Source organism: Crotalus tigris, unplaced genomic scaffold, assembly GCF_016545835.1.
Source record: "Crotalus tigris isolate CLP2741 ecotype Arizona unplaced genomic scaffold, ASM1654583v1 scf7180000017568.13789103, whole genome shotgun sequence".
In the NCBI taxonomy this organism is placed as follows: domain Eukaryota; kingdom Metazoa; phylum Chordata; class Lepidosauria; order Squamata; family Viperidae; genus Crotalus; species Crotalus tigris.
In genome coordinates, this window is record NW_024096479.1 from 468,318 (window position 1) to 492,372 (window position 24,055).

Genomic DNA, 24,055 nt, shown 5'->3' on the forward strand with positions numbered 1-24,055 from the left:
ACAGGGGTCAGGTTACACTAGTATTCAGAGACAAAGCGAAAGGTTGACCCCAACCTCCAGTTTTTAAACCATAAAGGCAATTATGTTCCATTCTGTGTTTTAGGCATAAAGAAATTTACTTTCATTTTTAAATCCACAAAAAATAAATAAATCTTGGTGTACTTCCTACACAGATCAACTTTCAGTCAGGGAAGTTCATTAGGCAGGTTTGTTTCAACTTCTGCCTCTCATTCCATCCTTCCTTACAGTAGTGAAAAAATGAAGAAGAGACTGCTGTGTTGTACATTGCCTTTAGCTCCTGGAGAAAAAGGCAAGATAAAATTCAAGGTTTTTTGTTTGTTTGTTTGTTTTTTGGTGTATGGAACATGATTGTCTAGACAAAGGAGGATTTTTTTTACTGTTTTAATTGTTTTGAAAATAAATTATCCAGATTTACCCTACAGTTAGGCCTCCAAATCTAATTATTGCAATATCAATACTATTTAAATACAACATTCCACCATAATATAATTAAAAGATACAATTATTTTTCAAATATCATGACATGAAAGACTTGGAAAATGTTTCCTATTTCTCTTTCCCGTAAGTAGAGGACCAACATTTGGAAAGTCTAACCTCGCTTTTGTCTGTAGTCCTGATAGAATTCTTATCTGAGAATTCTGTTTAAAAGCCAGGAGCTCTAAGAAAAGAAAGGAAAGGGGGAAAAAACAAAAACAAAACACAGGCAAAAACACCCCTCCTAGTATTGCAGTAGTGGGACTGCAGTCCTCTAATCAAAAGGATTCAAATCTTTCTATGTGCTGCCAAGCTTTTTTCTTCCCACTCATTGGAGGTGGGAGGGAGGTTTGGGGTGAGCTGGGAGAGAGAGAAAGAGAAAGAGAGACAAAAGACAGGCTGAAGGCTGAAAGCACCAAGCTTCTCTCCTTCACAAAATGCAAACGTTTCCACTCCACTGACTCCTCATTAAGTTTCTGAATCTGACAGTCTAATTATTGCAGTTGCTTTGCCCTTGGAATAAATAAATGTGAAAAATGGATGTTTAAAGAAAATGAGAAGGGAAATGCTGTCATCCAGGCAGTCTGCACAGATAGTGGGTTTTAAATGTGGATATCCGCAGCATCAGTTTAGACCTTTTGGGGGACAAGATAATAAGATGATTGTCTGCAGGCTAATTGAGTTCCTCATTTTGTGGGGTTTTGCTTGACTCCATCTCCATCTTCACCTTTTAAACTTTTGCTCCTCAGGAAACCTCTTTATACAGTTCCATTTTACTCTTCTCATCTGATGCAGAGGGCAAGAAGAGAGAGGGAGGGAAGGGGGGAGAGAGAGATGAGAGATGATAAATTGAGAGATAATGTTAGATCAATAGAAAATTGACAGACATACACACAGACAGATAGATTATTGTTAGATGGATAGTCTGACAGATTAACCAGTGGTAGAGAGACCTAGCAGCAATAACATGGCTAAAGCCTAATTTGTAGGTTTAAATCACACCCTGAAATGGAACTCCACAACTTAGGCAATTCAGTTATTATTTTCAAGAAGTTCTTGGGGGGGGGGGGGCAGCTTACAAATACCACTCCTGCTCCAGGGCTGCCTTTGAAAGAAGACGGTCATAGAGAAAAGAGAGTTCTAAACAGCATATCTTTCTGCTCAACATCACCCCACAGATATGTTCACCTCTTTGGAGAAAATGAATAGTACAAGCAACTGGCTAGCACAGAGAGAAAAGAAGTATTTTTCTCACTCACTCCCCCCCCCTCGGCTGTCACACTGATTTTCCCCTTCAAATTGCACTTTAAGCAACTACCTTTTGCAAAGTAGCCCTCCTGTCTTTAACAAAGTGAAACTAAAACAAAGCATTCACTGGGAGGAGGGAGAATGAAGATGACAGCTGCAGCCACACAGTCAAGACCCCAACACTTTTTTATGTGTATTTACAGTTGGCAACATAAGGCTTCAATGAATTTCTGTAATCTATCCATCTAACATATACAGGTAGTCCTTGCTTAATACGCAGTTTGGACTGGAAATTCCAACACAAAATAATGCAGTTCTTAAGCAAGACATCACCTGCCCATGACTTACAATTTTACTGCCAACTTCGCCATGGACTCTGCTTATGGGAAGCCAGTTGTGATGCGTGCAAATGACAATCAAGTGACCATGGGATGCTGTGATGGTCATAAATGTCTGCTGGCTATAAACCACCCACATCTCACTCAATGACTCCGGGATGCTACAATGGTCATTAGTGCAAGGACTGGTCATAAAGTCACTTTTTCAGCACCACTGTAACTTTGAATGGTTGCTAAATGAGGCAGTCCTTAAGCAAGATCTGTTGATACAGGGGGAAAAAATCATAGTCCAACCAAAATCTGTTATGGGTATTATGTTTACCTTATATGCAGCTCTATCATTCATCTCTATTAAGTTTGTTTCCTGTGTCACGTTACTACTCTGTGATTCATCTCTATTGTTCCTGTGGTGCATTTCCTGTTGTAGCCCTTCTAAATGATTGTCCACCTTTGAGATAACAAGAAAATAGATATCACCAGTATACCAGAACTCTATTTTATTGATATAAGCTATGATAAAAGAGTGTTCAAGCCAGAAGGAATTATTTTATACCCAAGAGTCTGAGTGGGCTAATCTTAAGATTCTCCTCACCCCCTCTTGACTTTAGGGTTAAATTGATATTATTGTAGATATGTTGGTATATGTGTTCTTCAAACCACTTTCTGTATTCCTCCAAAGAACCAAAATAGCAAGCAGAGATAAAATTGCACAGCTTTTGTGGGATCTTGCACAGCATTGAGGAAGCCTTGTGAATGCAGCCTCATTGAGGGGCCAACAACTGCCTCAACTGGCTGCACCTGATCAGCAGCCGAAGGAGGAAAATGGTGAAAGTCACATGGGATAGTGGGAGCAGTAGGGGTAGGCAGCGGGAGCAGAGTGCAGGGCAGCCACTCCATGGTCAGAGTTTCCCAAGCAAGGTTCACCGGAACAGTACGCCAGAACAGAAGGAAAATTATAATAAAAATTATTATTATTTTTTAAAAAAGAAGACGACCAGATGGTTGTTTCCCACAGAGTACCATACCTTAGGCTGCAGCCAGTGGCCTTTAATCAAGAGAGTTACTCGTTTGCCTGGCAAGAAGTCTCATTGAGTGTTTTTGCTCTGCTCTCCCCTCTACTTTCCGAGCATGAGGGCTTAGATATCATCTGACCACCACAACTATTCTGATGGCGCCTATGTTTGATCAATCTCAGGTAAACTTGGAATTTCATAACACTGACATTCCACCAATTAATCTGGAGCAGCTTCTCTGAGTCCTGGGCTTTGGCAGTGATGTTGTAGGAAGGAGCTGTAAAGGCATTCATAGACTAATCCCTGCAGTTTTCTTGGTAAGATTTTTTGGAAGTGGTTTATCTAGGGCTGAGAGAGAATGACTGGCCCAAGGTCCTGCAACAACCTTTGTGCCTAAGGCAAGACGAGACCCCATTGTCTCCTGATTTCCTGCCCAGTGCCTTAACTATTACACCACACTGACTCTCTAACATATGTTTGTCATACCCATGTATTACTTTAGATTATCGACATTGTTAAAGAATGAAACATGATCATGGCAGGTTTTGCATGGACTTATATTGGCCACACTCTTGCTGTTCTGTTAAACAGAAATAGCAGGTAGGTAATTTTAACTTTTGTATTAAATATTCTTACTCCTCACTTCACTCAAATACAACTTTAGACAACTGTATTTATCATTTTAGAATAAATTGCAGAAAATGTTTTACATAAATATGTATTTTTATTATATAATGACCATGCAGCTCAATGCAATACAACGCTACTTTGTTGCTATCCCAGATGATGAGATAGCAGTAAAGGTGATCAGTACATTAATTGACAAGGAAATATTGGGTTAGAGTTGTGTTTATCCTTGCCAAACTTTGTATTGATGCAAGGCCACTTGCTTCCTATTCTATCACCTGGGAATGAATTCTGGAGGTCATTGGCCTTTAGGATCACTTGAGAGTCACCTTGCTGTAGGACTATTGGAGGAAATCTTACTTTACAAAGGGAAGGAGCAGGCAGAATAATATAAAATACATTTATAGGTTTGGAAACAACCATAAATCCAATAATGCACCTTGCCCAGCTGGAAAGACGTAACTGAATTACCTGTTTGCTGTTGATGAAAAGTTCAATGATTTTTCTACTATCCCCCTTTGCAGTTCAGGTAGAAGAGCTTCTACCCAAAGAAACCTCAGAGATGATAATAATTAGCTGATCTTAATTGATCTTGCAACCTAAGCATAATTGGACCTGGTTAATAGCTAGATGGGAGAACAACAGAATGTCCCAAAACTGTAGATTGGGAAATAAAAAAAAACCCCATCTCAGACAACCATAGTGGCAACTGTTTCTACATTAATTGAATAACTACAAACAGTCCTCAAATTAAGGACCATAACGGAGCCTGCCCATTATGGTTGAAGGCTGAGAGGACATTAAGTGAATTGTGTTAACTCTCCCCAATTCCCAACTCTTCCCAATGCATTTGTTAAACAAATGCGTGGGTTGTTAAGTGTGCATGGGATGCCTCATGGGGGGGGGGGGAAGCTAAGTGCAGGAACAAATCACCTGCCTCTGGTTTCCCAAGGCCTCCCCCCTCCCGTCCATTAAAATATCCCATGTTCCACTTCCCACCCCTTGAGGTCCCCACAGCCGCTTGGGCCTCCTCCACACCCACTCTTGCACCCACCCCATCACTTACCTTTCAAAGATCTCCCGAGCTCAGGATGTTTGGGTGGGAAAGGACAGGCTGCTCCATTGCTGGGCCCCTGGCAGAAAAGTGGCCATCTTTCTCTGTGATGCTGGAGGAGGTTCCTGTTTTCCTTTCCTCGCTAAATGCTAGACTTCCCTCCCCCAGTGAAGGCAAATGGTGAGAGAAAGAATTCTTCTCCTCCTTGCCGTTTGCCTTTGGTCCCTGGCTAATGGTGGGGGGTATGGAAGCCATGCAGCTGCCAAAACTCTTCTGTCAAGCCTTTAGGAAGGGAAGAGTTTTGCCTGTGATAAGAAGTTAAAAAGAAGTCTGAAAGGAAAAATAAATAAAAAATAAAATGCTATAAATTGTCATTTGTATTTCATCTTGCCTTTCTATAGTTACATCATGGCTCCCTTTTCCCTATATTTTACCCTTATCGTCAAAACTCTAAGTCACAACTTCATGTTTTTTTCCCATTTTTAGTAAATAGTCCATATAGGGTTTGCAGTCACTAACAAATATTGTTATGGTGTTTTCTCTAATCAAACAGGACAATTTTGCCACCAACTGTGCTTTTATCTGTGTGCATCTTGAGTCAGAAACAGCTTTTGAAGTAGTTGCATGAACTCTGCAAAATGATGATGATGATGTTGGAAGGGACTTTGGAGGTCATCTAGTCCAACCCCCTGCTCAGGCAGGAAACCTATACCAGGGCAACCTTGGCTCTTTTACGACTCGTGGACTTCAACTCCCAGAATTCCTGAGCCAGCCATGCTGAGGGTAAAAGGAGAGGTTTCTAAGCTCAGCCATGCTGGCTCAGGAATTCTGGGAGTTGAAGTCCATGAGTCATAAAAGAGCCAAGGTTGCCTACCCCTGCCCTATACCATTTCAGACCAACGGCTGTCCAGACTCTTCTTAAATGCTTCCAGCTTTGGAGCATTCACAGCTTCTGGAGGCAGGTTGTTCCACTGATTATTGTGTCAGGAAATTTCTAGGTTCTTCTAGTTCTAGGTTGTTTCTCTCTTTGGTTAGTTTCCATCCCTTGCTTCTTTTCCTGCCTTCAGGTACTTTGGAGAATTGCTTGACTCCCTCTTCTTTGGGGCAACCTGAGATATTGGAACACTGCTATCATGTCACCCCCATAGCTGCTTTAATGATTTGGAGAAAAATGCCTCATACATGCTCCTGCATACTTCAAGATACTTTGCAGTTTCAGTGTTAATCTGATTGGATTTGACTTTATGATCCCTAATAACTGCAGTTTGTGATACATTGTTTATGGCTTAGTGCAGTGGTGGCGAACCTATGGCACGTGTACCAGAGGTGGCACTCAGAGCCCTCTGTGGGCACTCATGCCGTTGCCCCAGCCCCACCTCCCCCTGCGGCCCCCTCCTAACCAGCAGCCCCCCCAAGGAGAGTTACCCCAAGTGCAGCCCGCGCGGAGCAGCGCAGCCAAGGACATGGCAGCCAGGCAGTGGGGACAAGACTCTGCCCTCGTACTGTCGCGTGTGATTGATGGTAAAGGGTGCGGGCGGAGGGCGTGGCCACCATGGCGCTGCTGGGCCACCTGGGCAATCTGCAGCGGACCATGGAGGCAGTGAGAGGCCCTGCGAGCGGGGCGAGGGTGGGCTGGGGCGGAGCAGGCAGAGCGGGGGTAGGCAGGGGGACTGGTTTTGGGGCACTCAATCTCTAAAAGGTTCGCCATCACTGGCTTAGTGTATTCTATGAATGCAGCCAATAGTGCTTTATTCAATAAAGCTTAACACATTTTTCCTCTTCCACTCTTTTACAGTGAAATTAAGCAACACTGCTATTTACGTTCTATTTGTAAGTCCTATCAAACATAATGACACTCATTTCTAAGCAGATTTATACAAAACTGAGTCATCAAAACAGAGTGGTTGAACTCTGCTTCTTAATGGTCTTTAGCTCAGATCTCTAAAGAGGGTGCTAAAAATTCTTAGTATGTAAAAAAGGAAAATATCATCTGGATCTATCTTCAGAAACAAACACCAGGATGTCTTATTCAAGCTTGTTGGCAAGATTTCACATTTCCAAATGTGTTGGGGGGCACTGCTGAGCCACATCAGAATATGGGAGTTTATAATTTGTGCACCTCGTTATTTACTTGTTTAATATGCCCCAGACTAAGAAAATAGCAGCAGTGATTTACATAATAATAAAAAACAAAAATGCAGTAAAACACTGTAAACCAGCGGTTCAACCTGAGGGTCGGGACCCCATTTGGGGTCAAACGACCATTTCACGGGGGTCGCCAAATAATGCAGTCCGCCATTTTCCCCCCTTTTCCTTAGCTGTGCTACTCCCTTTTATTCTATTGGCTTTTGAAAGCCAATAGAATAGACTCTCTTGAATTGAGTCTAATTCTATTGGCTTTCAAAAGCCAATAGGAATTGTCCAGGCTGTCTGTGCCCTGCTGAGCCCGCCAAAAGTCCCATTCTGCAAACGGTGCTGCAAGTTGTCTGCAGCAAAGGCGAGCTGTCTGGAAGTTTCCACCCCTCCCTGCTGAGCAACTACTAAAAATGTAAGTAGAAGAGGGCCAGGGGTGGGAGGTGGGAGGCCGGCGGGCATAGGGAGGGTTGCTGGCGCGTGTGGGGCCCGGCGGGTGCCTTACCTCCCTTCGGCTGGGCCAGCTGATGGCCCAGCCGGTGGTCGGCCTGCGCCGTCTCTGCCGCTTGCCAGCTACGCCTCGGCCGGCGCAGGGGGTGGCACCACGCATGTGTGGCGCTCCCGGGCAGGGAAAGTCCTTGATTTACGACTGGTTGGGTAGTCCTCGACTTACGACCGGTTGGGGGTCGCAGCATTAAAAAGGTTGAGAACCACTGCTGTAAACCAATGTAACTCTAATTCTAGTATATTCCAGTGCAGTTGCTGGGTTGATGTAGCAATTAAGGTACTGGGCTAGAAACCCGGAGACCATGAATTCTAGTCCCACTTTAGGCACAAAGCCAGCCACCTTCTCTCAGCCCTAGGAAAGAGGCAAGAGAAAAATTATTTCTGAAATCCTGCCAAGAAAACTTCAGTCAAGTAGTCTCAAGGAATAAACACTAACTCCAAGGCACACATCCCATTTATTTATTCACAATCCAGGGTTCATTATGCAAGCCATTTGTTCTGACATTTTGTTTTGTCTTCTTAGTTTGCAAAAAGAAACATAGGAAATAAGCTGAATGCATCAGCATGGATTTAGTGCACAAGTCCCAATTCTGAACAAAAAATTTTTTTACCCGAATGTACAATTTATGAACTTTGACTTTTTAACCCGTAATGTATTCTCTCCTCCAAACATTACAGACAAAAGGCTACTTGGATAAGAACAGCATGCCAGGAAGCCTGTAAAGCAGGTATGATTTTTTTTCAATGTTGTTGGACTATCACTCCCATGATTCAGTCTGTTTATGGTTGATGGAATCAGAAGCCAACAATATCTGAACAGTTACAGGTTCCTTGTTTCCTGTTATAAAAATTCATACATCTGTTGAAAAAATTAAAAATGTAGCAGACTTGGGGAGGGCAGGGGAGAAACATACACCAAGGGATTTTCAAATATATAAAATCATTTAGCATGTACTAAAAGTAGCTGTGATTCTGGGAGAGAATTAATTAAATTGGACAAGAAATATTCCTAATAAGTTTACACTATCAGATTGCTTAAATTAGTTCTAGCTTTTAGTTTTGAATAATGACCTTCTGTGAAGGAAGCAGAGAAACAATCATTTATTTAAATGGTAATCATTTGAATTTCTGTAACTGCTTTCTAAGAAGAATGACCACGTTCCAGCAATCATACAGCCAATAAATCTGAAGTTTATCTGATATAGCAGTTTGCCATGGTGGTGCAAAACCAATTTCGTGTCATTATTGTCAAGGACAGGCTGCTTTTGTATGTGAGTGTGTGTGAGTGCACGCGAGTGCAAACACAGAGGTAAGTACTGTATGCTGCATAAGAGCTGAGTTTCTCCTCAGTGCCAGAGTGTTTATTAACTAAATAATGCATAATTACTGAAATTCTCATAATTAAACAGGCTGGGTTTTTAACACACACACACAAAAAGTAGTAAAAGAAACCAGACTTTGGACTAAAGTTATTTTTACACAAAAACATAGATACTGCTGAATGATCCTTAGAAGCAGAGAAACAGCATTTTCAAAATATTTGAAGGGCGTACAGTTCAGAAATCATTTTTCGTGTTGCCCTAGGATAGGTTTGGAAATTAAATTTCTTTCTTTATATGAAGTATACTAAAACTGAGTGTAGCCAAGCTCCTGCTCCTGCTGATTACTAATTTGTGCAATAGCTAAATCCCTACTATATTGGTAGGGATACTATACTTAGCAAAACCAAGATGTAATACTCAGAAAATGGAAATTAACATACCTTTAAAAGACAACAAATAACAGGACGCTACACTGTCTGCATAAAACAAAACTGAATGCTTGTTTATATCAATTTTGGTGATACAGTGGGCCAATAACATACATGTAAACATGTATGTGGAATCACCATTCATTGTCTTTTAGTCTGTCTGCCTGTCTTTTTCTTTCACATATGCAAGAAATCTTTTGTCTCTTTCAGAAGCAAATCTCAGTAAGATCCAGAAGCAAAAATAATCAAAATGGCTAGGAAACCTTCATCAAAAACTAGATGGCTAGGCTATCACTACTGAAAAATATATATTATTATTGAACATTCCCACAATACCATTTAAATCAGGATTTTAAATTTCCCAAGGACAGCACTATCTAGAGAAATGAAAGAACCTGAACTCAGATCAGGAACTTCAGTGCCATGTCATAATCCAGCAGAAAGTTCTGTCAAAAACAGAACACTCAAAACAGGCTTAATATTTCTCAATTATATTCCCCCTATAACCATTCGTTCTTGGAAGTGTTAGAAGTAAAGTCTTCATCCTGGTTCATCCAAGCCGGGAATAAATAAGCAAACATGGCGACTGCTTTGGGAAGAAGGTTACAGTTTATTGCAGAAAGATGGTTCTTCAGGAAAGTGCAGAGGAGAGAGAAGGGCTGAGCACATGGGGCAGTAGGCTTTTATACCCCCTCTAGCCTTGTTTGGAATAGTTTCCTGTTCCTGTGGCATGAACCTTGAGGCTGTTTCTGAGTGTTTGTCTAGGCCTTGATATCTGTGGTTTAATTCTATTATCATATCCTGCTTCCCAGGTGATGGGGCTAATGACTCCTAGAGTTTGGGTGGGGTATGCAGATCTTCTCTTTGTCTTCTTGATTGCTCTGGCTTCAACTTTCTGATGGTTTTACATCTGCATTTGTATAGGGCTAAAGTCTTGCTTGGGGCAGAGAGATAGATTTGGGGCTAGGTTTGGTTTTAAAAAGTCTTTTTGAGGAAAAATATATTTTTCTGCCCTTTTTAATATTTCTTTCTCTGGGCTAACTTCCATCAGAAGAAAATGAATACTGAATGACCATGGCAAACATTTACTAGGCCACCATAATACACAACATACCTTGCCAGTATTCCAAATTAGTGGTGCTAAACTAATATTTAATGGAAGGAAAGAAAGGGCAATGATTGCATAACAGAAAACAGTATTTTGCCTCAGTAGTGGGAAAAAATACTGAAAAGAGTATCTTGTCTCAGTAGTGGAAAAAAATTACACAAATATTTGACAATGCACAGCTTGTGGCATTTGCAAAAATGGCTCTATTCACTTCTTGGAATTTACTGGAAAAATGCTTTATGCTTTAATTCAAGTATAAAAGAGCAAATAAATTGGAGATGGTGTGGAGATGGTAGTTTGGAAATAAGGAACATGATTTTGCTATCTGTATGTCATGCCTGCCATTATAGATGCTCTTCCATTAAGGAAGCCTGAAATATTTCACTTCTAAACATCAGGGAATGATGAATCAGGGTGCTTTCACTAACATCAAACCAGGGAAAGCACATATGGCTTTGTGGGCAAGAGGAAGCAACAAGGAGCAGAGGTGTGATTTGTGCATCTGGAGTGTAATCTCTACACAGGGAATTCACATGACTTCTCCGCAGTAAGACGACTGGCGCCTTGCACAGAGACACCTCATATCTCTCAACAAGTTTCTTCTTAAGGTGTTAAGATAAATTCCAAAAAGCTGTTACCAGTCATCCGGCTTCCTGTTAATACCTGAAGCTACTCAAGATAAACTCCTGAATTCAGATCTCCCTCGTTGCTACCAAATAAAGACATTATGGCAATTTTTCTATAAAAAATAGTTTATTCATTTATCACTAAATCAAAATTGTCCATACCTTACTTATCCACCCCGAACACATACAGCAGCAAGGTAACGTAACTTGAAAGCAGTCATATCTCCAATGAGTACCAATTATTACAACTAAACTGTTTTATCTGAAAACAGTTGCCCATCCCTGGTGCAGAGGGAGGATCTAGGCAAGGTCTCGTATGGTTAAGACCAAGATTCAGTTGTATACAAACAGATAGTTCTTGCTTACCAACCACAATTGGGACTGACAATTCGGTTGCCAAACACCAAAATTGCTAAGATAAAATTATATTACCAGGCTGGACTTATATCACTTCTGCTTCCATCATTAAGCAAATCACAGCAGTCATTAAGTGAGACCTCAAGTGACCGTGACTTGAGATTTCTCTTCCCTGTTCTCCATTAAATTTGCTTGTTATGAAAGTTATGGCTGTGGGACAATGCAATAGTCATAAATATGCATCAATTGTAAGACATCCATTTCATATGACTACAGGGCATATGACAGCTGTAAATATGAGGATTGGGTCACAAAGCTGGGTTTTTCTTTTTCAACCCTTATAACCTTGAAGGGTCACTAAACACGATAGTGAGAATTACCTGCAATTCCCTATCTTTTTTTTCTTCTTCTATCCAATTGTGTCCTATTTTCAGACACTGCCTGGGCAAGTCCTTGCTGTTTTCTTGGCAAAGGTTTTCAGAAGTGGTTTGCTACTGGTATTTGCCTCCTTCCTAGACTTGAGAAAGTGACTGACCCAAGTTCACCCAACTGCCTTTGTGCCAAAGATGGGATTAGAACTCATGGTCTTGGCCTGTCAGTTTCTAGCCTGATAACTTAACCACTATACCAAACTGGCTCTATCATTTTTTCTTCATGATCCAAATTACTGTATTTCTTTTTACCAAGGTTAGCACTTGTCTCTCTCTGCTTAAGCAGAGGGGTGTACCAACAATAGGCAACTTATTCTTGATATATGTATGTGTGACCTTGGGCCAGTCACACTATCTCAACCCAATTTATCTCACAGGATTGTTGTGGGGAAAATAGGAGAAGGAAGATGCAGTTGGATATGTTCACTACCTTGAATTATTTATAAAAACAATAGATGAGATACAAATAAATAAGATGTTTGAATATTACATACCAGTATGATGTATTTAACTAAAAGTTGAAACATAACATATATCCCATGCAAATTATGTTGCATATTTGTTGAAGATAAATGTACAAATTATTTCAACACAATATCCTCTCAAAGTTCATTGGTGGTATCCACATTTGATGCAGGGCAAACACAATTTAAAACAGTGCCACTAGATTGAAAACTATTAGCAGTTGCATATCGTTTTAGTCCAGATTTAGTAAGCCTTAGTTTAAAAGTCTTTTCATGGATTGTAGTAAATTTTGAAAGTCTCAAAAACTGAACAGTGCTGCCTAACAAAAACGGTTTGGACTATATAATATTAGATGTATATGTAACATATTTTCATTTATAGTCTTTCCATTTATTCAACTTTATATTCTCGGAAAGTTCAATCTCCCAATAAATTTACATTTTGGGAAATGTGTTGAAATACACATTTTTACGAAAGATATATTGTAATAAAGCTGCTCCCTTACCAAATGTGTTTTAGATTGCATCATAATCAAACTTAATTTTTTTTTACTTAAAATGAAGTTCCGCTGAGTTCAACAGACTTAATGTGGAGTTTATTATCTAGAGACTAAAACGGTGAAAAAATCCTATACAATTGTTTTTCATCAGCAGTCAGGCATAAGAATAGATACAGTGCAGCAAAGAATATAGGAACAACAATTGCAACTTTGGGCTTTCTGTTGGATATGCAATGGATGAAAAATTCCATGCAACGTTAGATAAAAAGTCCTTTTCTTCCTTTTACCAGAACAGTGACTTTCCTTTCCTCCAGATTAGTTGTGAAACGCGTCCACTCAAATACGGGCGCTATCTCGGGAATCTCAGCTCTTGAGCGCAAACCTTTCAGCGGCCTCTCGGCCCCCCTTCTCTTCCTTCGGGCGCCTCATCCCGCTCCCGCCCCCGCCGATCTGCGGATCCTTCCCCATGGCCTCACCCTCCAGGAATGCACACGCTTCTGACTATCACCCAGGATAGGGCCTTTCTCGTCGTCAGACCCACCCGGCGAAGACAAAAATCCTGCAATCAGGAACGGCGGCGGCGGCAGATGAAAGGGCAACGGCGCAGGGAGAGTTTTCGGGGGAAGGGGATGGTGGTGGTGGTGGACGGTCAAGCCTTCAGGTCCGCGGCTTTGTTTTTCCCCCAACCGCCGTGCAACCTGCAAAGGAGGCCTAATTCTTTCCCTTTGCGAGAACCTGGAGGGGACTTCCCAGAAATCTGCGCTCCCCTCCCATTTTTCTCTAAGGCAAGCGTGGAGGGAGCTCTCTCTCTCTCTTCCCCCCCCCCCGCCTGGCAGACAAAACTTGAGCAATATGGGTTTCCATGTCGCCTCCCGCGACGACCCCACCCACCACCACCCCGGCTTTTGCCAGAGCCCAGAAGGCCTCCTCTCCAGTGCAAGCGTAGGAAATTGCTACTCAGGAGATCAAGGCTTCCAGGCATGTGTCCCGCAAACGATCGTTTCCGAAGGGGAGTCGCCTTTTTTTCCTCCCGTCGCTTCTCCCAGCCATTCCAGAGCAAGGCCAGCCCAGCACCGCCCCGGCTCCCGGGCGCTTCTCCCTCCCAGCTGTCTCTTAAACGTTCAGTCGCGGGGGTGATTAGTGGTCACAGCGGGGCGGCCTGAGAAGAAAAGACTCGAAAGGAGCCCTGGTAGCGGTTGCCAGGAAACCGGGGCCTGCGAACGCAGTATTCCGAGAGCTAAGAAGGCAAAACCGAAGCCCCGGCCGAGCGTTTCGCGCGTGCAGGGAGGAAACGAACCCTCGGAAAATTAGCCCGAGGGGCTTCCCCGTAGCTCAGAGGATCTGGGAAGGGGTAGTATAAAGAGGGTTCAAGAGAGAAGCCGGCACTCCCCCCCCCCAGACCTTTGGGACTCAATGAAGCCCCCTTTTTAAGAAGGCCTGATAGGATTGTGCTGGAAAGCGCGGGGTGCTTTACTCAAGATTGTCTAGTCTCCGTTGCAGTAGTAGTTCTTTTCAACATGTGGTTTGTTGCACTGCTGCCCTGTTGCTTCTACCTTTTGAAAGTTCGCACAGATTTGGCCAAATTGGGGCTATCGAATCTGGCTGGAAAATTTCAGATGGCCAAAAAGGGGTCTTCTAGGGATACCCACGATGGAACCTGATTTCCATTTTGGACTTAAAATAAACTACTACATTCTAGAATTCTCTGATACTTTCTCAGATCTGCTGCAGTTCTGCCAAAGTGGAGCCTAGAAGGATTCCAGTATGGTTTTACAATGCATGCTGGAGCTTGGTGTGATGGGTAGTTTCTATCTTGGCCCTGCTAGAATCTCTGCCAAGTTGTCAATGCTGCATTGAGTTCAGAGATCCTCTCATTGTTCCTCACCCCCAATGGAAGGTTTCCTCTCCACCTGAAGTGTCCTAGGAGAACTAACGTAGGACTGAGGCTGAAAGTTGGCTTCCGTCCTCACGCATGGGTTCCTCTTTGTCATAGCTGTAGACTTGTACAACCTTGGGCAGGGTAGGATGAATAATGGCTGTGCTGCTAGCCTTGCTTGAAGCTGCCACAGAACTAGGGCCTACTTCTGTTGTGCACCTACAGTCCTGTTAAGTCTTTAGGAAGAAAAGCACGACTCCATCCTGATCTACTTACCTTTCCCAGAACCACATTTACCCTGTAGGCCATGAACTTGAGACCCTTGCCCAGGCCTAGAGCATACCTCCACATGTTGATCATCTCCAGCACCCAGCATCTCTTAGTTGGCCCTACTGGGTGGGGTTGTCTGATGAAAATTCAATTCATCTCTGCAACCTTCACTCCTGGCAGCCTATTGTGTCTTACTAATGAACAGCCTTTTGTTCTCATAGATATGTTTAGGATTATACTATTAAACTTGCTTTAAAAAAACAAATAAAATTGTGACCACAAAAAAGATTCAAGGTGAGTAAGAATAATCATTTGTGCTAGGTCTACGTATATTCCCATTTTCACAAATTTATGAAGTCTAGCAGAGAATGTTTTGAAAGCTTTATATATCTTCTCAAGTTATTTAATGGATAATATACCCACATATTTCTTACTCCACTTCACATAAATGTATATTTATACAAAAATATATATGTACACATAATGCTAATATAACACTCAGTATTATGTTAGCTAATATAACAGTATGGCTTATATGATTACTTTAATAAATGATTTAGCCATGTAGGAAAATGATTTATACAGTCATTAATCAGTAAAACAAAAAAGAACAGATAGTAGCCATAGCTAAGAGGGTCTTTGCATACCTTCAGGTTGTGCATCAGTTGCGCCCCTTCTTGAAGCAGGAGGTTCCACACATTGTTACTCATGCCCTTTTAATTTCCTTTTGGGCTACTGCAACACACTCTACATGGGGCTGCCCTTGAGGAGCATCAACTTCAGCTGACAGAATGCAGTGAACAAGTTATAATGTTGTTTATTTGGCACATGTAACATCATTTCTTCATTGCATTGATTGCCAGTATGTTTCTAGGTGCAACTCAAGGTGTTGTCATCTTTAAAGCTCTTCGTGGCTTGGGTCTGGTTATTTGAGGAGCCATCTTCATCCAGTTGCTTCTACCTGTCCAATCTGGTAATTATGGGTTCTGTCTGCCAAGGAATTTTGGCAGGTGAGAACCAGGAGACATGGCTTTTCTGCTGGAGTAGCCCCTGACCTCTGGACATTCTCCCTGCAAAGGTTAGGATGACCCCAACCCTGCTGGTCTTTTGGAAGGCCTTGAAGATATTGCCACATGCCTGGGCCAAGGATCCAAATGGCCTTGTTTCCTAGTTATTTTGACACTGGCAGATTATATCATCTCTTGCTTGCTATGTGTATTTTTTTTTTAGTATTATGTTCTTGCTTTTAATTATGTTTATGATTGTTCACTGCCCAGAGTCCCTGGTTTGAGATGGGCAGCTATACAAACTATACCCTTATAAATAAATAAATAGCCTTGCAAATAACCATTGTTATCAACCATTATCAGTAGGATGGTGCCTTGATGAGTTTTCAACCACCTTATTGCTGACATAGCAGACTCTTTTAAAGATTGCCAGAAAAATGAATTTTGCAAATTATGAATAAAAAACATGGTATTTAAAAGCAATCCATGCAACTATTAGATTGCCTAACTTTAATAAAATTTACTTTTTTCACAAGCAACTCCATTAATGGTAAGCAGCATTGGGTATTTGGAGCTGCAAATTTATTTCTCCAATGTTGAAGGACTAGTCTCCTTAACAAAGAAAAAGACATTATCCAGCCCTGTTTCTCTGTAATAGATGCGTACATCCAAAGAATTCAGAGGTGCAAAAATATTAAACCATTCCTGAAATTTAATTAATATGTGTAATTACATGTTCCCAGAACACTCATTTTAGAACATCATAAAACCATGTTTTGATGACACACTATTTTGATTGCATCTAACATAACACAGTGATTTACAATTTTATTTTCTAAAGAAATACAGTAGAGTCCAATACGTCCAATACGTCTGAAATATCTTTTCATTGAGTAAGTTGCAGTTTATTGGAACATTACATATTTCAAGATAACTTCCCATTGACAAAATAGGAATTTTAAATTCCTTGTTCCTTGCAAAAAATTTAAAGATAAGGAAGTTTTTAAAATGAGCAGGTAAAATTGTTTATCAGTAAGAAGTAGAAAGACTAAAAGTGGGATTTTTAAAAATCTTAATAAGATTTAGTGATTACTTCTATTTATTTAGGTGTCCCTGAAGCTGAAAATGTCACTTTTTCCAAACTGAGATGCCAATAAAATGTAGCTGTAACTATTGCTTAAGGGTTGCAACAGACAAATGATATTTATCCTTTAACACCAGAAATGTTACATTTGTTTATTAAAGACATTTATAAGTTACATTTTGGCTTTCAAAATGGTTCACAAAGTACAATATAAAAGTACAGTACCCTGTTATCAACTAGGATACGTAATCCTACACTTTCACCATATATGGTATATGATCTAGTAAAATGTGAACATGGGAGATGGGATAGATTTAGGGAAAACACAGAACTATCTCAGGGTCAGGTCAGATTTATTGATCCACACCCAAATTCATGGCTTTTCAGTCTCTACTTACAGGAATGCAAATACTTCAGTACATCCCATTTTGAAGCTCTAGTTATTTTCAAATGCTCAGCTTAAAAAAGCTGTCTGCTTTGGAGACCAGATCACCTTTTTGAGGGCTTGTTCGTTTTGTACAGTTTCTAGTGCTGCTTTACTTTGTCGCATGAAAGGCACTACAAATTCCAGCTGAAAGTAGCCCGCTGTATTACTTTATATATGGCAGCAGGGGACAAGTTTTAGAAGATTGACGTTCAAGTGTGCTTGACAGGCTACATGGGCTTTGGCAGAGAAGACACGTGTATAAGGAAAAGCAGAGCATTTGCCTACCCCAGAGCAAGAATCATATTTGTTCTCCTGACTGAGGGAAGTTAGCCCCCCCCCCAGAAGGAAATATTAAAAAGGAAAATATATTTTTCCCCAAAAGGATTTTTTGAAAAACAGAAACCAAACCTGGCCCCAAATTTCTTTGTCCCAAGCAAGAGGTACATACAAATGCAAATGTAAAACCATCAGGAAGGTTGGAGCCAGGGAACTCAAGACAAAGAAACTCTTAAGAGTCATTAGCCCAGCCCCAGGGAAGCAGGAGATGACTTTTGGGATATAATAGGACTAACCCATTACCATCAAGTATACCATAGAGGCACACCAAAACTCAGGTCAGAATACATGACACAGGAAATAGTCTCAAAGTTCATGCCACAGGAACAGGAAACTATTCCAAACAAAAGTCTAGAGGGGATATAAAAACCTACAACACCATGTGCTCACCGCTTCTCTCTCTGCACTTTCCTGAAGAACCATCTCTCTGTAATAAACTGTAACCTTTTTCCCAAAGCAGTCGCCATGTTTGCTTATTTATTCCCGGCTTGGATGAACCAGGAGGAAGACATTACTTCTAACATGACAATTAGCTATGAAAGCTAGATTTGGAGGACATGTTCCAGCCCAGAGAATATCAACACTAATGCTTATAAAGAGGGGAACAGAATCACAGCAGGCCAAAATAACAGCTGAACAACGTGTGTATTGTACAGTTGTTCTAACAGTATAAATGGGTGATTGTTAATTTCAATAGCAGCTACCTGTTTTGTTTCCATTACAATCCACCTTCAATCCACCTCTAATCTAGCATCACGTTTCTCAACCTCAGAAACTTTTAAGATTTATGGATTTCAACTTCCAGAATTCTCCATGACCATGAGCAGAATTATCCTGAACCTTAGACATATTCATTGCATGATCTGTTGGTTAAGGGGCTAGGTCTCAGTTGCTACAAGGGTCATCATACAGGGGTCATCATAAACTGCTTAGGGGTCAGTCCTCTGTTAAAGCATCACACAAGTAAATTCAGACAACTTTTAAGAACTCATTTGAACAACATCTTCATTTTTAAAAAAAGCAGACAAAAAAGCAAGCAGCACTTAAATTGATCATCTCTTTCTTGAAGTATCTAATAATTGTAATTACCTCCAGAACTTTTTCCATTTTAATTGATCAGAATATTTTCACCTTGGATTTCCCCCCCCCCCCCATTAGCTATATGCTAACTATAGCTACAGCACTATCATCATGGCCATGGATATGGCTTTATTTTGTAGACAATGGGCATAGCCACACTGCCTCTTAAGTTATTCCTATCTTCTGCTCATGACAACGTTATTTTAAACTGGCTTTAAAGAATCCTGTCCAGATTGAGACCCTTTGGCATTAGCTTGCAAGGTATTCAGTCTGGATTTGACAACATCCAAATTAATAAATAAATCAACCTAGATAACTCCTGGCAGATTCAGAAGGGTGATGAGCATTTATCTGCTCAAAAAAACTCAAGGGTTCTTGCTCTGAGGTAGTCCTATCAAGTCATTGTGCTGTTTCTCCCATTCAAGGCTGTAGGATAGAAGGCAACATCAGCCTAGGAGCTGAGGTGAGAATTCCCACCAGTGGGAATCCTAGTTTTCCAGAAGCTCTGCTGTTTTTCAACAATTCACATGAAAATATCATTTTTTCCCCCTGCAGCTGAATGGGAAATAAATTAGCTTAGCTGCCCAACAAACATAATACTGTGGAAACAGAAGAGCAGAGTTAATTCTGGAGCAACACAAAGGGAGGCATTCACTGGCTGCAGATCATATAAAATGCTTCAATAGTAATAATGAAGAAGAGGAGAGGCAATGGGATGTCAGGAGTTGTAAGAGTTGGAGGATAATGTTACTTTTTGATTGGAGGGAGGAATTTGCAGGGCAACAGTCTTGAAATTTGATCCTGATCCTTTCAAAAATCATTCATTTTCTTTCTTTCTTCCCAACATTCCCTCCGCTGTAGTTTAAACAATTTCCTTTGCTGCCATGGCAACATGAAAACAACCTCAGAGCACAATGAAAAGGATGGCAGTCTTTTCATGAATCCTGGGACTAACCAGAATAGAATAATAATAATAATAATTAAAAAAACCAGGAAGAATACTAGAAAAGTAACCTCAAGGGGAGATAATAATATCAGATTAAGCTTTCCAATAGACTGCTCTACTTTTCTAGTTCTAGTTTAATACAAAACTACTTTATGGATTAATGTTGCTGTTATGAAATTGAGCTATACTTAATAACATTGTTAAGTAAGATGAGAATGTTCTATAATGAAATATAACTCTGCTTTTAGAAGCTACGGGAAGACTCCTGAAGCGGCACTTCATTCATCTTAAAAATGTCCAGTCTGTCTCTCTTAAGTCGTGGCACTGGGCAGGTGATCAAAAAGAAACAGGAGAAGCTGAAAGTGCATTTTGATCCTCAGGTGAGTTGAGGTTTTAATACAAAAAATGAGTTGCTAATACGAATCAGCTTATGCTTCCCCATATAACAGTGAGTGTGTTGAGTCTCTGATCATCTTGTGCAGAGTCTTAGGATAAATATTAAACAAGAATAACATTCTTGACTTTTGAAAATAATTCCAAAATGAAAGAAAGACTATGTTTTCTTGGTTTTGTTTTGACAAAGAGATGGGATGCCTTTTTCTTTTGCCTGGATAGTATTTCAGCACTGGGGATCTTGTGAAATTATCTTCTTCTGTTTTAAAAGTAACAGTAGCTTTTGCATGCCAGAACTGCAGTGATTTCAGAATGAGGGACTTTGGTGGTGCTCAGTTTAAGTCTTGGCTAGAGAGTTTTGTTTTCTTGGCAATTAAGGATTTTAAGATGCCTCTTTTGCACCAATTGAGGCAACAGTGCAAAGTATGGTGTTGTATCTGAACTATGGAGAGACCACGTTGATTCTGAAGATTTGGTAGATCAACAAGGGGATAAGATGATAGCTAATATAATAATTTAGCTCATTGTAGTAACAACTGTAATAATATCTGAGTGTAACGTATAGAAGTTTGCCAAAGAGAGACCTAACCTAGAATTAAGAAGAAATTTCTTATCAGAAAACAATCAGTAAAACAGCTTGTCTCCAGAAGCTGTGGGTGCTCCAGCCCTAGAAATGTTTAAGAAGAAATTAGAAAGCCATTTGTCCAGAATGGTAGAAGAATTGGACTAGAAGACCTCCAAAATCCCTTCCAACTTGGTTATTTTGTATTCTACTCCTATTAAGTTAGGTAGTTTCCTCACTATTGCCCAGTCTTCCACATTCAATAAGATAAATGAATATTGGGGGGGGGGGTGTTACAATAGGATCAAAGACCTTGCTAAAATATCAGAAGAGTTGCAATGCTTTAGCTGCAGTTCTGCTGAAAATAGATTTTTAGAATGTTCTGTTTTCTTACTAGCCTATTTGTTCTAGAAGAGAAATCCGTACAGAGCCAATATGAAATAATTGCATCCTAGATTTTTTTTATTTTGTTGTTGATGTTGTTTGTAGAATTCCTTGAAAGAAATTCAGAGACGAGGTTCGGAGTAGAAGAATAAAGTTTCTTTTATTATCAAAAATCAAGAAAAGACGGTTTGCAAAGCGTGGTGGAACTTAACCCGTACTCACAAGAGTCGCAGGGAAAAGCCACACCTCCTACAGAAGCGCAACAGCAGTTATACTCCTCCCTATCTCCTCCTATACCTACGTCAGCTATTCCTGACGTGGCAGGTTACAAACCTATCAGACGACACAATTATCCTACCTTACCTCCTACCTTACCATATATGGGTATTCTTTTGTTCTCTACATGTGGACATTTCATACCTAGTTCCAGGCACGTACTCAGGTTTTCCCGCACATGCTCAGTGAGCCTGTTGCTGGGTAGAAAATTTTAAACTTTTCTAGAACCTTCCCATTCAATTCCCCCATTTCTTATTTGGTCACTAGTTTAATATTTTCTTTTATTTCATTTAACCTACTAGTTTCTTCTTTGGTAGTTTTCATTGGATGTGAAGTATTCATATTTTCCAACAACTGGATTTGGTCCTCAATTTCTTTTAATACCATTATGGACTTAGCATTTTGTTGGGCTTGTAATATGCCGTGGACTGAACTGTTTACTAGGTTCTTTATTACTGGAACCAGACAAGGTAACATCATTATTCCAATGAATATAATACATACCATAAACAGAGCCTGTTTCCAATTTCTGAATATTCCTCCCAAGAACCCTTCATCATCCAATATCCCTGTCCAAGTTTGTACAGGTACATGTGCAATTCTAACCATGTCTTTCGTTATCTGGTTAATTACCATGCCTGAATCGTCAATTTGTATACAGCAATTTGTTAAATTAAATTTTCCACAGACACCTCCTTCCTTAGCCAACAAATAATCTAAAGCCAAGCGGTTTTGCATAATATATGTTCTGGACAAAACACTTTCTTTAGCCAACTTAGTTAAAGCCTCAGCTGTTCTATTGGTTATAATTTCTACTACTGCTTGTAATCGGATAATTCTGTTTAACATATAAATTGGGGTCCTATACCCCCAACTTCCATCTTGGGCCCATGTAGCTGGATCATAATAAGCAATTATTCGTTCGGGTGGCCATTCATCATCTTTCCAATTCCCAATTTTTAACCCTTCTCCCACTTTAGCCACAGACCGCCTTACCAAGTTTCCCACATGTTCATAGGCAGGGACACCCAATAATTGTCTTCTTTGTAATGGCAAGAGGAAGAAAGAGGGTTGTATAGCACCCAGAATACAAGACCCAAACCATCCAGCAGGGAGAATATTATATGCAAATGCTCCGCAGATCCAATATAACCCATCAGGAGTGGTCCAGAGGAGGGTATCGTTTTCAGGATCTTTTAGGAAGGCAGCTCGGGAATTAAAGATAAAGAGTTGTTAGGGACACTTTGATTCGTTTGTGATATCCAAGTATTGTTTTCCCAGGTGTTCAAACAGCGCATGAACCCCATAGGTTTAGTTCTCCCACTACGGTTACTCCTCGAGTAACATATATTGCCCACCAGGTTAATGGACATCCTCCAAGTTTCATTATAGGTGTTCTGGTAAGTGAAATTTCCTTTCCATTTCTCAATTTCAGTATAATTAGCTTCTCTAGCATGCCATGGCCATTCATCTCCCATATTGGTTCCCCCACACACGAAGCAATTTTTCAGCATTAACTTCTGAGCAACCTCTTGGGCTAAAGCGATAAACATATTTTTAGCCTTTGGTGGAACAGGGAGACTATTAAGTTTTGCAATCTCTTCCTGATATTCCCAATATACCTTTACTGGCTCTGAAGTTAACTTTGTTGAACTCACTTTTACTATAATATACCCATATGGATCTTTTCCTCTTCCATTTATACCAATACCAAAATAGTAAAAATTAGTAGAGGGGGTTTCAGATGCCTTGATTTGTAAGCAAATCCGTGTACACTGTTCTGGTTTACAATCTGTTGATACTGAGGCCATAGACAAGTTGAACCCCTGGGGTCCTTTCCTCCATTCCCAAGGGGTCTTAGTGGTATACCAATAAGTGTGACTTGGAGCAAAAGCCACCTGGCCTGTACTCGCAGCGGGCATGGCAACTTGGAATAAATATTTTTCTTCCCTCATATAATCTTTTTCCCACTCAAAGTTACCACACTTCATTCCTTGTCTATTATCATGTCCTTGTCCTATCCTTATAGCTTTACAAGTGTCAAAACACACGGACAGCTTGGTATTTCCCCTTGTGGTATTGTGGGCAACGTATCCTCCCTTAGTTTGGGCTATAGCAAATAACCCTTCTGTTCCAGTAACTCCCCCTTTATATCCATATACATAAATGCTAGCAGTAATTGGACCTACTGCTTTTGGTTCATAGCACTGCATCCCTTGGGCTGTATAACACCTAAAATATTGAGTTTGATTACATACACAAGGTTGCACTTTAGTAGCATTACATTCTGGTTTTAGAGTGTGATATAATAAGGTACTAGTAACTATATTCCCTTGCTTGGTCTTTTTAATACATTCTGTGCACTCTTGGCAGGGTCCGAACTTCGTTGTGGTCTGTTTTGTAGTAACAGTAGTTCTCATCTTTCTAACAGGAGGGGATAAGGAATGGACAGGCTGATGAGTCTGAACAAGTTCTTCCCATAATACTTCACACAGCCCTTCCCATTCAGGTTGTAAATACTGACTCCTAGTATTGTTACATAGAAAGTAGAGATAATCAGTGCTTTCCCCTTCTGTGCCACAACCACTGTACCACAAGGCCTTCCCTATCCAATGGCACCTTGGGTCTCCCCTGGTTGCATTTTCACACATCTGGGTAATTCCACTCATCCACTCTCTACTTTGATTTTTACAAGTCCAAGCTGGATCTCTCTGGGTTTGCCTTGGTGTTACTTCCAGAGTCAGATTACATCCATATTGAGTA

At 40.6% G+C, this 24,055-nt stretch overlaps 1 protein-coding gene across 3 annotated transcripts in view; it reads left to right on the forward strand.

The window, feature by feature from the left end:
• The first annotated feature begins 19,399 nt into the window (after nt 1-19,399).
• Nucleotides 19,400-24,055, forward strand: part of KIAA2012 (KIAA2012 ortholog) — a 92,158-nt gene continuing 87,502 nt past the window's right edge. The window contains exon 1 of one of the 3 annotated variants that reach the window (XR_005558040.1): nt 19,400-20,057. Coding sequence is in view for 2 of the 3 variants with exons in the window: in XM_039354599.1 (XP_039210533.1) it covers nt 19,971-20,057 (87 nt within the window). In the remaining variant the exon portion in view is untranslated. The remainder of the gene's footprint in view (nt 20,058-24,055) is intronic. The other 2 variants (XM_039354599.1, XM_039354609.1) reach the window with 2 other exon arrangements.